The sequence below is a fragment of the Pseudorca crassidens genome, chromosome 14 (genome assembly GCF_039906515.1).
Source record: "Pseudorca crassidens isolate mPseCra1 chromosome 14, mPseCra1.hap1, whole genome shotgun sequence".
NCBI classification, from domain to species: Eukaryota; Metazoa; Chordata; class Mammalia; order Artiodactyla; family Delphinidae; genus Pseudorca; species Pseudorca crassidens.
In genome coordinates this window covers 31,474,052-31,489,131 of record NC_090309.1, presented here as the reverse complement: position 1 = coordinate 31,489,131, position 15,080 = coordinate 31,474,052, and the positions used below count along the sequence as shown (strand labels likewise).

The window sequence follows — 15,080 nt, the reverse complement described above, 5'->3', positions numbered from 1 at the left end:
TTAGGAGGAGGAGGAGGTGGCGGATGCGGGGGTGGGGAGTTGTTCAACCTGTGCGTTTGCATCAGCACCTTCAGCTGCAGCCAGCCTTACAAAGCGATGTCAGCACACTGACTATGGTCCCTGGCCTGATCAGTGCACACAGCTGTGCGAAGACAGAGCTGAGACGTTGTGCTGCTTACAGGCAGTTTCCTTGGTGACTTCAGGAGAGGAGAAACTGATGGCTTTGGGGCAGGGGAGAACCTCGGCTCCTGTGGGGGAGCCTGTGGGGGCTTTGGGGCACTAGGATGCAGGAGGAGACTGCAATTTTTGGAACAGGTGGGCCTGGGAGTGATGATCAGATCTGCTTCTGTAGAGGTCTCTTTGCTCAAGACACTGGGCAATGGGCAGTAGTGGGAAGAACTTGGTTACCTAGAAGACCTCGGTTTGAATTTGGTCTTCACCACATGTTAACCTGTGGTTCATGACAGGTTTTTTTTGGTTTTTTTGTTTTTTTTTTTTGCGGTACGCGGGCCTCTCACTGTTGTGGCCTCTCCCGTTGCGGAGCACAGGCTCCGGACGCGCAGGCTCAGCAGCCATGGCTCACGGGCCTAGCCGCTCCGCGGCATGTGGGATCTTCCTGGACCGGGGCACGAACCCGTGTCCCCTGCATCGGCAGGAGGACTCTCAACCACTGCGCCACCAGGGAAGCCCCAGTTTTCTTATTTCTGAGCCTGTTTCCTCATCTGTAAACTGGGTAATGATAATAGGATCGCCCTTCTGGTTTTATTGGGATTAAATGAGGTGCTATGTATAAGACACTTAAGCAGCACCTGACTGATGTGTGTGGACCCTCCACAAACACTGAGCTCCTTATTTGAGTAAAGAAGAGTTGGAAGGGGGCAAAATGGCTCTTTCCTCCTCTTCTTCCTCTCCTCTAGTGTCTCTGTTCCCCTTTTGCCCTTTGAGGTGACGTCTTAGCTCTCCCCAGCCCTCTGATCCTGGCCTGACACCTCTTTCCATTCCAGCCTGTGAACCTCTCCTGTTTGTTTCTGCAAGCCCTCCCCATCCCAACCCATCAAAATTGACCTTCCTCCACAGAGCTGTTTGCAAATCCACCTGGCCTTTCCCTTCTCAGAGGACCGTAGCATTTTATTACCTCCCTCCCCAGTCCGAACTCAATGATTCATATGTCCAGGTTTCCATGCGTGAGGTTTCCAGGATAAAAGTTTCCATACATGGAGCCCCTCTCTGGCTTCTGCTCCCCAGGGAGCTGGAAGAACTGGGTGGCTGAGAGAGATGGGTCACACACCGGGAAGCCAAGCACAGTAGATTTACTAGGGTAATATCTGCGGGTGAGAAGACAGCACGTACATACAGAAATCCATGGCCAGAGATACCGCCCAGCACCACAAACACCAAAGCAGAGGGGGGCTCAGGAAGTGGCTCTGGAAAGTTCTCTTGACAATCCGAGGGCAGCTTTGGTGCTCAGAGATTCAAACAGAAAACCGTACAAAACCAACCCATAAATATATATATATTATGTATATAATGTGTGTATATATATATATAAAATTGCAAAATAAAAGCCCAAGAAACGAACCAATCTGCACATCAGCGGCTCAGAAAGTGTTAGCGTAAAGGCAAAACCACTTGTGGGAAAGATGCACAATCCGGGGGGCTGGCATTTCAGCGGCAGAAAGAGTATTTGCATGGAACCCCTATTTGAAACTTCACGATACTAGGAAAAGCTAAACACAGACCATGTATGTACAAGGGAAGACGATTGTCAGACACAGACGTTTCACCGAAACCGTCCACAGCTCTAGAGAACACAGCACTCTACCTAGACCCCCGTGTGCTCCACCACCAGGTGAGCCAGGCTCACGACCGTTTCTGCTCCCCCCCCCACCCCCGCCTCTTCCTGAGAAAGGGCGTGGGACTCAGCAGGGTAGCGTAAATTACAGGAATTTAAAGGTGGAGCAGCCGGTGGAGATCAAACAATCACCCACAAAGCAGGACCGATAGGCATGGGGTGCAGTTGAAAGGTGGGGGTGAGGTCCCCAAAATATATTCCCATGTTAGGAAGCCTTTGATGTATTTAAATGTAGCCCCTCTGTCCTTGGTCCAACTGTCTTCCTCCTTCTGGTTCACTTTAACAGAGAAGATCTGGCCTTTGCACTTCTCAAAATTACGCAAGATAATTTGTTGGAGGGGTGAAGAGTTTAGGGTTTTTCTTGCTAGTCTCCTCCCACCCCCTAAGCCCTCAGAACATTTTCTTCACACGAAAGATAGGGGATTTGCCACGTCACAGCGGGCCTCACCCTGCTGCTTGGAAACAGTGGGTGAGAAGAATCAAGGGCCGACTACACAGGGAAAGCTACTGGCTGGTACCTCCCCACAGCGAGACTCTGCTTCCAGGTCCACCTGAGTCCCTCCCTTTGCCCGTAACGGTGGCCACTTCTCCTCCATCTTCAGGCCCCAATGTCTCATAGTGACAGCCCAACTTTGGGGGCAAGCTTGAAGGCAAAGGGCACCAAACATCAATTTGGCAAACCTTCATACCCCGTAAGTACAAACCAACGCACACCATAGCTTCTGTATTTTTAAGAAAACCCCCAACCAGAGGTTCTTCCTAATCTTTCCTAAAAAGAGAAGCCTCTCTACCTAAAAATGACGAAAGGTGCTTTCTCCTCTCAAGAGAGACACCCCGCCTGAAACCCCACACTGAGGCCTGGGTGAGAGGTGGCTTCTCACCGTGGGAGGCTGACAGGGTTGGGTGTGCGTTGGCGACAGAGCTCTACGTGGGCACTCTTAGTTCCGGCAAAAAGGCCCACGTCCAAGTGGACAGGTTGCTGAGATGGGGCGTCTGGAACTCAACACTCTACTGCGTACTGTGCCTGCTCTTTCGTATTGTGGCACCAGTGGAACTGCCCACAGAGAAACATCCGATGAGCATATTTCATTAGTCATTTCAGGTCTCTGACTTTTTAAAGTATCCCTCTCAGAATAGATGTGGAAAAGTGAGGATATAACGGCCCATCACGTCTTGAATTGTGGGGAGCCCTGTCCTTTCTGCGGGGGTGGAGAGCATAGATTTGCATAGATTGGGCCCCTCCTTCATTTCTTCTCAGACTCTTTGAATGTTATTGTCTTAGAGAGTTCGCTTGGGCTCATATGGTAGAGAAGATTTTAACAGACCCGCTTCCTCTGTGCTCGGAGAGGCAAACGCAATGTGGCAGCTATCTCGAGTACCGCTGCCGACCTGCACCAGGACCCAGGGGAAGGGCTGTAGTTTTTCTCATTTGTTCAACAGTAGGAAACTGTGTATTCCTGCCTGGAGCTAGAGCATAAAATTCACACCGGTACAAAAGACGGCACAGAGGCCGAGGGTAGGCTGTGTGTCTATCTGCCCCTCTGACTACCTCCATGGAGAAATCCACACTTCCTTTTCCTTTTTTAGGCTTTCAGAAGTGAATCGTGATGTTGGGTGAATGGTTCTTTCAAATCCACGGCAACCAGAGAAGTGACCACATAGCTCTTCTTCGCGTGTTGACAAAGGTAGTAGCCCTCTGTGATGTCAGTGCCAAATGACATCTGCATGACTGTCTTGCCACATTCAGGAATGTGTGACACTACTGGACGGGGAGCAGAATGCAAGGCTCAGAGTACACAATCAGTGGTATAAGGGTGATGCTTTCCAGTGGGGTTCTTACTGGACCAGACTTCTCATCCAAATCCACTCAAGTTCTTTCAAAAGAATGTATCTGTCTGCAGAGGAAGAGCCCCATTTTCCTTACAGGAGGTTCTTTTTGTCTGTATAACCTGGCTGAAGTCGGACAGTGACTTGGGTCACCTGCAGGCCAGGAGGCTCTTGTGGAGCCCAGATCTGGGCTGGTCTCTTGGCAGTGCTTTTGGCAAAGTTTGAGGAAAGGTCACGTGGTATAGATGGTCCTCACACATGACTGCTGGGCACCGGCCACCAGTGCAGGGGGAGTGACTGGCGCCAAGCTTGCATCTCTGTAACACCTCTGCCTCCTTACTCCCACCCCTGCCCATCTTCCCAAGGAGACAGGCTCAGAAACCTCTCCACTCCCCAGCTCAGCATCTATAACGTAGCATCTCAGTCCACGCCTTCTCATCCTTTTCCACAGCATATCCAAGCTTTACTAGAAACCATCCTATCACCTAACACTGCTGAGCTCCTCACATGCTGAGTATTTTTCTCCAGACAGATACTGGCCAAAGTATTCAGCCGACTTTTATTCAGAGCCAAAGAATGAGTCCCTTCCTCTCACCCTGCGAGCCTGGGGTCTTGTTTGAATGGCACATCTGCTTGAGCAGCACTCAGCACCTGGCCTCGAGCCTGGAGCCATGCCAGCTGCATCCTACACGCTCAAGAGGAGGAGAAATGGGCAGGGTGACTCGACAGCTCTCCCAGCAACTCTCCACCAAGACAAAACAGAACTGGAAGCTGCGCTGAGCATTAGTTCTCTGAATAGTTCCCTCTCCTTGTTGAAAAGCTCTTTTAAGATGCCTCATCCAAAGAATGTCATGGGAATGAATTCTGTGCTCCCAGCTCACTATTTGCTGTAAGGGAAAAGGCAGTGTAAGGCAGGCCACCACATCCGTTCCAGTTTGCGAAAGGCCTCCTTGTGGAGACCTCCCATGCTTCCAGCGCTGCCCGCTCCAGTCAGTTCTCCGCTCAGTCACCAAAGGAATTTTTCTAAGATGCAACCTGCTCACGATCTACCCTGACCACAAGCCCTCAGCAGCTCCAAACCCCGTTCATGATAAAGTCCCACTCCCTCACACCTTCTACGAGTTTCTTTATGACCCACCCCTGCCCACCTGTGAAGTGAACCCCATCACCTGACTCACACTTTCTGTCCCAGCCGCACTGAATTACTCCACGGACGCGTCATGGCGTTTCATGCTTCCGTGCCTTTGCACGGGCTCTTCCCTCATCACCAATGTCCTACTAATCCTCTTGTCCTCCTGGAAAATTCCTCTTTGTTTTGAAAACCTAACTCAACCGTCACTCCTTTCAGGAAGGTTTCTCTGGCCTGGAAGACAGCCAATCAACGCTTCCTTACACCTCCTCTGCACCCTTGCCCGTTCTGTAACTTGATTATATGCCTACTAGACTTAGGAACCTCCTTCAGGCGGGGACCATGTCCTGCCCTCAAGCTTGGTCCATAACCTAAGCTCATGCGTGGTTTTTGAATGCATAGGGAAAGAACAGATGGTTGGATATGAGGCGGCCCCATGGCATAAACTCCTGCAAGGCCCTGGCATGTTCACCTAAATGAGGCCTCCCTGTTTTCACGGGAATAAAGAGAATGTGATGAAAGCAAAGAGTCTGTTGACATCATCTCTGAGCGACAACCACTCAAACATAAAAAGCTGCATCAGTGGTTGGGTCCCCTCTACCTTTCTCTTAACACTGCCTGCCGCTGACTGTTCCAGTCACAGCGATTGTTTTCTTTTAATGTCAGCATAATGCCTGCTGCTTAACAAATATTGGGATGAATGAATGAATGTGAAATCTTCTTTGTTTTGAAAGAAGGCATCAAAGGAGTGGCTTTGAAAGGCATTTGGCATGTCACAGGCTTTTCTGCTTTGGGTTGTCCATCACAAGATTTGACTCAGTCAGAAGCGGAACAGAGAGATGGGTCTGGGTAGCAGTTAGGAATCTTCTGCTCTAGGGACACACAGTATTTGTGTTTTCCTCAGTCCTGTGTCAGTTTCCTTCCTTCTCAAGAAAGAGCCCAATGATGATGGTGTTTCCTGCCCCAACCAGAAGGCTCTGGCTTCTCCTTTGTCAGAGGTCCACACTGGCCCTGTCACAGCCCACATTCACCAGGAACTTACTGTGCACTGATCGGGGGGAACACAGGTGGTTTCCTACCTTCACTTCAAGTGCTAACATTATGCAGTGGAGACCAGTCACAGGAACGAAACGGTCCAGGACTAAAACCACCACCCTCAGAGATTAAAGTTTTCTGATCATCATAGCTGTTAAGCGCAAAGGCTCTGGACTCAGACGGACCTGGGTTCAAATCCAGCCTCTGAATCTTTCTAGCCAAGTCACTGGAACAAGTCAATTATCCTTTGGGATTGGAATTGGAATAATCTGACCCACATCACAGGATTATCATGAGGGTTAAAGGATATAGTGTACGTGAAGCCTGCACAGTGTGTGTGTGTGTGTGTGTGTGTGTGTGTGTGTAGTAAGTGCTCAAAAATGGAAAACTATGATTAAGAACTTTCAAAAATACTTTGACAATATTCAGGACAGAAAGGGAAAATATTCTTTGAAGACACTGTGCTTTAAAGAGAATGGATTGTCTGTTTTTTAGGAGTCAATGTTGCTTATAAATCAAAGCCCCAGGGAAGAGTATGAAAAGATAGTGACGGCATCTAAAAAAATAGCTGTGGCTCTTACAGGCCCCAGGATTGATGGGCAGACAGTGACGGGGCCAGGGACACGCAAGCCTTTCTCTGAGAGCTGGTCCGAGAGGATTAATCCTGAAGGGCTCACCTCATTCTCCTCTGCTGGACCTAGAGCGACTGAGTCAGAACCCAGAGGAGCCACGGTCAAGGGGCCAAGGATGCCAGTTCCAAGCTGTGAGCCAGGGCTTCTAGGTTTAAGGGAAGGTCAGGGGATCCCAGATGCCGGACCGGAGGGGGACAGGGTGAGCCGCGCTGCCCTGAGAGTCAGGCAAATGCTCAAAAGGCATCACATATCCGCGCTGTCCTGACCCTCCTCGTACAACCCAAAGCCAACAGAGGATCAAAATGTCCCGAAATTTCGGCCCTGCTTATGACAGAAGTGTTTCCTAAGCTAAATTTGGTTTTAGTTTTGAAGTGCCTGAGATGCACTGTTCAAATGGGTCAAGTTCCTGGCTTCTTATATGGATTGAACCATCCTCCACGCTGTGGCTGAGCTGGCTGCCCTCACGTCTGCCCACTCTTACAACAATTCCGGCCGTCATTCCAGAGGTTCCATGAAGAAAGCTCGGGGTTAGTGGTTGGGGGAGCACAGCTAAGCCATCAGCCCTTGGGAACAAGGATTAACTTCTGGTGGAGGGGGCGGGTCCACTTGTGTGGTTCCCGTGAGCAGCAGGGCAGTTACCCTACGGGAAAGACAAGAGAGATTTCTAAACATAGTGACAGCTCCGTCAGCAGGAGGTTGGGTTCACGCGAGGACAAGGACCCTGCTCAGGGGAGCCTCGACCTGTCTGATTTGGGTCTGATTTGTGAGAGCTTGCGGCTGACTTTGGCCCCTTGCCCTGGGCTCAGATCAGGGGCAGCGTCCTCACAAGGGCAGCCCACAGCTAGGCAGTGTCGTGTAGTGGAAAGAGCATTGGACTGGGAGCCAGAAGACCTGACTTCCAGTGCAGGCTCCGCCACGAACCAGCTGTATGACCTTGGGAAAGTCACCTGATTTCTGTGGGGCAACTGTAAAATGAGGGGTTGGTGGGGTAATCTCTAAGTTTCCCATCAGAGTGTGATCCAGGGCCTATTCGACCCCTCCTTGGCCCCGTGCTTCCAGGGACAGAGATGGGAGACGGCGAGGGAGGGGAGGGAGGACGCAGATGGGAGCCCCAGGGGGCTGCGAATCAGGACTCCACTTTCTCCTTCTTTTTGCTTTTCTTCAGGAAGGACGGGGTGCGGAATTTCTTCTTCTTCTTTGAGGGAGACTTGGAAGGCGAGCCCTCTGGGGACATGGGACCGCTGGTGACTGACTCTGTTTTGTCTTTCGAGGTATCGACATCCGTGTCGGCGCTGGTGGTCATCTGGCTGAGGCCTTTGCTGAGGATGTCCTCTGCCGTCTGCTCATCCTCCCTGCCGTTGACCACCACTCCTTCTGGCTGCGTCTTTTCCGGCTCTGTGGTGGCTTTGCTTGTTTCCGTCTTCTGAGCATCTTCTAGAAAAAGATCCAAAGACGTGACCCATAAGATTTCATTCAGGCGAGAGCTTCAACCTGGGGCTAACAGAACCATTTCTAGGCAATTATATAAAGGAAGTCTAGAGCAAAGAGAGGGGCGGGCTGACACGGTAAGGGGAAAGGGGTAGGCAGGGTTCTCTCCCAAACAGGAGAGAACAGGCCCTTGGCAGGCCAGGGACTATGGGCTCTTGCCTACAAATGTAAACAGGTAACGATCTCCAGAAACGGCAGCAGCCCAGCAGGGGCCCGGTTGGGAGCTTTCCTAGGAACAGACAGAACAAGGGAACAGACGCAGACTACAGAGAGGCTGTAGGAAGGGGAGGGCACTGCCATGGACAGCTCAGGGGATGCATCTAAGAATTGTTGTGACTGGTTCAGTTTCACTAGTAAAAATATGGAAATGACATGTTTTCATACCCATTTCATTTCCTACACTTCTGAGGAACTTTTCAAGATGGAGAGTATCTTCCCAGTAGGCAGAGAGGGGCAGGCAGAGGGATGGTGGGATTCCCTGAGTGGCATGGACCCTACAGACTGCCACCCTATTCAAGGCCAGGAGTGAAAGCCTCCTGCTGCCCTTTCTCCTCCTTCCCACTCTCTTCCCACCCTGCTTCCACTCAAGCTTTGAAATGCCTGTATGGGGAAGGAGGAGGGAAAATTCTAAAACCGTAGACTTTGAAAAGTAGAAAGGAAGGTAAAGTTAATCTAGCTCCTCCCCATTTTACAGATGGGAAAACTGAGTAAAGCAGTAAAAGCGGGCAGACCTCAGTTTCTTGCCATCCCAACTTAGTGTTCTTTTCACTACGTGAAACTGAGAGGGGTGTGTGTGATTGTGCATGTGTGTGAGTGTGCATGTGTGTGAGTGTGAGGGATATCACACCACAAGAAAGTGGGAGTGTGGGAGCTGGGGAAGGTGGGAGACTGGTGTCCCTTACAGACAGAGTGGGGCAAGACAGATGTCTTGGGAAATGGCTAGGGTTCTTGACGGGGTAAAGACTGGAGAAATGTTTGGTTACATGGAAGATGGGACAGAGGGGGGTAAATTTGGGGACAGTTAACATGGGCTAGTTTAACTATCTGGGTAAGCAAACGTCTTCTCCAATAACTCCTGAGGACTGTCCCCTCTTAGTACTGAAGACCTCGGCCCTGGCTCCCATTCTTCCTACTGTCTGGCCCGCATCCTGCCATCATCCAGCTACCAAGTCCTCTAATGCGCTTGACTCCTATGGCCCTTACTGCCCTCCCGCCCACCATGCGTTCCCATGGTCATCACTGGCCATTCTCTTGAACGCAGAAAAGCAATCCAGATACAGCCTTCCCCCTGACCGCTCCCCTCTCCTCTCTTCACCTGCTTTTGGCCTCGTCAACCCTCTGATCCCTGGACCCCTCCCTGCCATTGCAGTCTGTTTCCCTGTCTGGACCACCCTTCTCTCTCTTCTCTGTGTCCCCAACCTTCACCCACACAATCAATCAGCTTGAGTGTTACCCTCCCCTTAAAGTCTTTCCTGGTCCCATCCCTGCTTCCAGGTAGAATTTGTCACTCCTTCCTTTCGGCCCCTACTAGATAAATTTCCATTACAGTGACTGTGAAACAATCACTTCTTTTTTATGCCTATCTCTCCCCTCAAAACTGAAATAAATCAGACAAGACTGTGTTTAATTATCTACGTGACTAGCTTATAGGAGGTACTCAGAAAATGGTTGTGGAATCCATGAATGGTTGAATGCATAAGCAAACAAATGAACGTGTGAATGGTTTTATTCTAACCAAACCCACACCATACCTCATCTTTCTTGTCTGTCCCAGCCTGAGCCTTCTACGCTGAACTGGACCCAACCTTGTAAACAAACAGCTGCCCTGCATGCTGGCCTTTGTCTCCTGTACCTATTCCCCTGTTCCCACTCTTGGCCTCCTGGGTTCTTATACCTCTGATGACCCCTCACTTGGATGACCCGTGAGGATGTGTTTCTCAAGTTACACCCTCTCAGATGATTTTGTTACCTGCCTTCTAGCTCCATGAACCCAACTATGGATCAGAGGACCCCACCTTCTGTCCAGGTGCCATTTTCTGCCCTGTGGTTATAGGCATCCTCGTCCCAGCAGTGGCCTTCACCCACGCCTGCCCCTTCAGCTGCATCTGCAACCGCAGCCCCTGCTGGCTTGCTCTAGGAGAGCACAGCAGGATTCTTCTCCCCAACCAGAAAACAAGTCCACACCGGGCATGTCACCAGCATCTCACAGAGCTCCCGCACCATGAATCGTCTGGGGAGCACCAGCAAACAGAACGTGGGGCTGGGAGGCGCCATGGGCCTTGGAGGAGTCGGGTTCCAGATCGAGGTCACCACTCCCTCAGCTGGGGGGGACAGAGACCCCTGGAGGGTGCAGTTGGCCAAGAGAAGGGGCAGCAGTCAAGGCTCTAGAAATAAATACTTACTGGGCCCCAGTAAGGAAAGTATCAAGGACCAGCTCTGAGAGTCCAGATCCCTCCTTCGTTAACAGCCCACGACAGTTAAGGTCAGAACTACCTGGGTCTTCAGCTATTTGAAGGGCTCCAGGAGCTGTGGCAGAAGCGAACTCACCTTCTAGCATCTCCTAAGATGAACCACTGGCTTTCTCTCCTAGATGGGGCACTTCGAGCTCTGGGAGTAGGAGACAGGTGTAGGGTGGATGGAATGGGGTAGAGGCTGGGAAATCGGGGGATCTATCCAAAGATGGTGGCCAGGAAGCAGAGGGGAATAGGGAGAGTGGATTTGGAGCAAGACTGGACTTGGTAGCCTAGGTCCATAGCCACACCCTTGTGGCTTGGGAAGAGCTGAAAGGCTTGAAGAGGCTGGAGGAGGAAGGGAGGTGCTTTGGTAGGGAGATGCCGAGCTCGTTTGGGTACCTACCTCTCAGACTGGATTTCTCACTATCCCTCAGCATCCAAACACTTGTCTCTCAGTCCCCTGATGTCCCTTTCCAGAAATGCTCACTCCCTGGACAGCCCACTCTACTCCTATCTGCCAGTCCAAGCATATATCTCCCCAAGGTCTGGTTCCAGCCTCCCTTGACATTTGACAACGATTTTGCCCTTCTCTAAACCTACCACCAATATATGAATTTTACACTTGAGTGTGGTCCCCTCCCACACTGAATCTGGGCTGGCCGTGTGGCTTGGAGAAACCAACAGAATGCAGAGGAAGTGCCACTGAGCCAGCCTCAGGCTGAAGAATTAAGAAGGCCCAGCAGCTTCTGCTTCTATAGTTTGGGGAGCCTTGAGGCACCATGTGTAAAGTCCAACTACCTTGATGGAAACACAGATGGAGAGGCCACATGGAGAGGACCTACCGTTATATGGAGAGACAGACAGACAGACAGAGAGACAGAGAAAGAGGCCCAGCCATTCCACTGTCCCAGCTGAGCCCAGCCTTCCAGCTGCCCCTGACAAGGCACCTGACATGTGAGTGCACCATGTTGGAAGTTCTAGCTTAGTCAGGCAACCAGATGACTGCAGCCCCAGCTGACGTCAGTGGAGCAGAAGAACCACCCGCTGAGCCTTGTCCACCCACAGAAGAACTAATTTCCATAAACCAGTTCTCATTAGGCACTATGATTTAATAGTTATCTACTGCTGCGTAACAAACCACACCAGAACTTAGTGGCTTAGAACAGCAAGCAGCGTAGTATCTCTCACAATCCTGAGAACACAGTACATAAGGAGAACTCATTTATGAAAGCGCATTACAAGGGCCTTTTATATTTATGAGCTCATTTTATCCTGATAACAATGCTGTAAGTTAGGAAAGGCAAGGATTCATGTTAGTCCCCCATCCTGCAGTGTTTTCATGCAACTTATTTGAGATGGCTAAATTAGTAAGTGACACAGCTGGCCTTCTGATGTTGAATGCAGGGCTATTTCTTTGCAGGCATAGCCAATGCTCCTGAGGGGCCCATGGGGGGATTGACTCAGCAGGGGCAGGGACAGTCAGGAGCCAGTCAACAGAGAAGGTGATGACAGAGATGGCCAGATGTGAAGGAACAGGACTGGAAGGACTCCTTCAGAGAGGCTGAGGGGTAGGAGTCAGGGAGGCAGATGAGGAGTGACACTGAGGTGAATTAGCACAAGAGGATTTGAGAGCATGGGGACCAGTGGAGAGATCTCACAACTCCAGGCTGCACTCCCCCATGCCCACTCCTAGACCACTGAACTCAGAAACCGCTGGGGTGGGACCCCAGCAGGCGTCAGGGATTGTAAAGCTCCCCAGGTGATCCCGACGTGCAGCCAACGTTGAGAATGACACCATCAGCCTCACCTGGGGGCTTGCCAGAAATGCAGGGTCTCAGGTCCCACCCCAGACCTACTGTGTCTTCATCTTAACATTTTAATCTTCATTTTAACCGGATCCCTAGGTGATCCCTGTGCACATTGAAGTCTGAGCACTGGGCTGGTGAGTCTAGAAAGGCCCATCAGCCAACCTGGCCTGAGTAAGAGATGAGAAGGCCGTGGGTCAATCATTAACGTACTCAGCATTGCTTAGACTCGGCTTCACCTGTAAGGCGTATCAACACAGCTTGTGAACGGAACAAGCTTAAAGTTGGTAACCCCTGTCTCAGGTTCCCTAGAAACAGCAGAGGGGAGAGTCTCCCATAGGGGGGCAGCACCTGTTGAAAGGCAGGTGCCCTGCAGTGAAGACCTGCCCACCCTCTATGCAGACCCCCTTCTCGGCCTGCGGAGGCGCCTCCTCCCTCCCAGATGCTCAGCTCCACTCACCGTCCACAGACTTGGAGGGAGAGCCCACGGGGCTCTTCGTCTCTGACTTGGCTGGGCTCTGAGCTGGAGAAGCAGGTGCAGACTTTACAGGTGAGCCAGGCTCCTCAGGGGCAGGTTCTTTCTCTCCTGAAAATACAGAAAGCCAGCTCAGGATAGAGGTCAAGGAGAGGAGAGGTGGGCAGACCGAGAGTGCTTTAAAACAACTGCTTTCTTCGGCTTGGTCCTCATTTCTCCTGGCTGGAGTTAGCTGCTTCCTCTAACTTTAAAAAAAAATTTCTGCTCCATCCTAGGGGAGGTAAGTGGGAGGAGTCGGGAGGAGTCGGAGTCCGTTTCCTCCATCACAGGACATCTCTGGATGGACTTTGTTACCCCTGATGTGGACGGCAAGACTGCAGGGGAACTCCCACCCACGATCTGTTTGCATGTAACTTATTGATTATTTGTCTAATTTACATGTCCGGTCCAAACAATCTCTAGAGACAAAGAGCACCATATTTTTCTATCTACTTTTTCGATTGGCACCGAGAACTCCAAGCAAGCTAACTCCAAGAAAGCCAGCGAGGATTCTTCTAGTGCCTTTGTTCCTAGGAAGATGGCTGAGTCTGGGTGGGGACGGAGGCTGTGGAAGAGGGCCCTGCCCTGAGGGAATGAAAGCCTTGCCTGGTGGACAAAACCAAGAGCTGAATTCTGTGTCTCAGACCCCAAGTGCACTTGAAGCAAAGAGAAGGGACGGCTCCATGTGGGGCACAGAGAGGGCTTCCTGGCTGGAGGGGGTTTGCCACAGAGGCCGAAGTGTAGATAATACTGGATCAGGCTAGCCGAGAAGAGAAACTCTGTCAGGAGGGGACAAAGGCATGAATAAGCTCTCAAGAGTATGACTACCTAGGAGTCAGCATGGAGAGATGGGCTCGACTGAGATTCTGACATAAAGGACTCAGCTGCTGGATTCTGACATAAAGGACTCAGTTCTGATTGCCCGGCTAAGCGGTTTATACCACATCTGCTAGATCATCAGTAATTATGATCACTATTATAATGAACATATTATTACAGCTAACGTTTGTCTGGTGTCTACTGACCTAGGCCATATTTGTAGGCAGTATCCTAAGCACTCCTCACAGATTAACTCCTTATTCCCAGGTGAGAGGGTCAGTGGGGTCATGGCGGCAGCACCGCGTAACTGTCAGGCACGAGCCATGAGGGGCATTGGTGTGATTAACAAAATCGTGCTGATAAGAATATTATTTGCTGGGCTTCCCTGGTGGCGCAGTGGTTGAGAGTCCGCCTGCCAATGCAGGGGACGCGGGTTCGTGCCCCGGTCCGGGAAGATCCCACGTGCCGCAGAGCGGCTGGGCCCGTGAGCCGTGGCCGCTGAGCCTGTGCGTCCGGAGCCTGTGCTCCGCAACGGGAGAGGCCACAACAGTGAGAGGCCCGCGTACCACAAAAAAAACAAAAAAACAAACAAACAAAAAAAATTTGCTGATGGAGCAGGAAGGTCAAAGTGAGGACATGACAGAGAAGAGACAGAGAGAAGCAAATGAAGATTGAAAAGGAAAGCGAGACAAGGCTGGATTGAGCCCTGGGGGCCCTGGCAGGCAGCAAGGAAGGGGGTCCAGGGCTGCTGGCGGGGAGTGAGGGCCATGGTTTGCTCTGCTGCCTCTCTGGGTGCCCCGAGCTCTCCCCTCCGCCTGGGAGGTCCTGAAGCACCAGCTTCCGGGGGTTATTTACCATCGAGTTCTAGCTTCTTCCTCTCCACCTCTTTCTTGTACTCTTCCAGCTCCTGATCCGTGAGTTGGCTAAAGGGGTTGGGCGCTATCTCCTCGGCCTCGTCTTTGGTATCCGCCTGGCCCCGGGACATCAGCTGGCTCTCTGTGGACTGAAAGTTAACCACAGAGTGTGTCGCTCTCTGAACGCCGCAGTCGGGGCCCAGGACCGAGCTTCCTTTCAGACTCACGGGGCTGCCAGTGGTCTTGCTAGCGACAGCGTGGCATGCAGTTCCATGGCAACAGCTCGGGGCCTCGGGGTAGGGGTTTTTCACTCCGTCCCACGGCTACACCTCACCCCCCCAGACCGGGCTTCTTTGTAACTGCCTGGAAGAACGCAGGGGGTCCTCCCTCTGCCCCAGAAATAAAATCAAAGAATGCTCCCAAGCAGAAGGAAGACACATCTTTATTGCGATCTCTACTGTGGACGCTTGCAAGCCGTCACTGTGCAAATACAGCCGGCGGCCCACAGTCAGTCAGCCAGACCCCAGCATGCAAAGCGTTGGCTCAACCAGTGTCACGCCAGCCGCTCCCCGCCATGCACCCCACCATCCCGCATCAGCAGCGCAAGCCACAGCACCCAGCGGTAAGTCATACGCAAAACACACAGTGGCTTTGGCGTTCTCAGTCCAAACT

The 15,080-nt window shown here is 51.5% G+C and overlaps 1 protein-coding gene across 3 annotated transcripts in view; it reads right to left on the bottom strand.

The window, feature by feature from the left end:
* Window positions 1–1,294: 1,294 nt before the first annotated feature.
* ADD2 (adducin 2) overlaps window positions 1,295–15,080 on the bottom strand; it is a 109,400-nt gene continuing 95,614 nt past the window's right edge. For all 3 annotated transcript variants that reach the window (XM_067704780.1, XM_067704779.1, XM_067704781.1), the window contains exons 14-16: window positions 14,410–14,557; window positions 12,682–12,807; window positions 1,295–7,909 (exon numbers count right to left, since the gene is read on the bottom strand). In XM_067704780.1, the coding sequence (XP_067560881.1) occupies window positions 7,602–7,909; window positions 12,682–12,807; window positions 14,410–14,557 (582 nt within the window). In that variant the 3' untranslated portion in view covers window positions 1,295–7,601. The remainder of the gene's footprint in view (window positions 7,910–12,681; window positions 12,808–14,409; window positions 14,558–15,080) is intronic.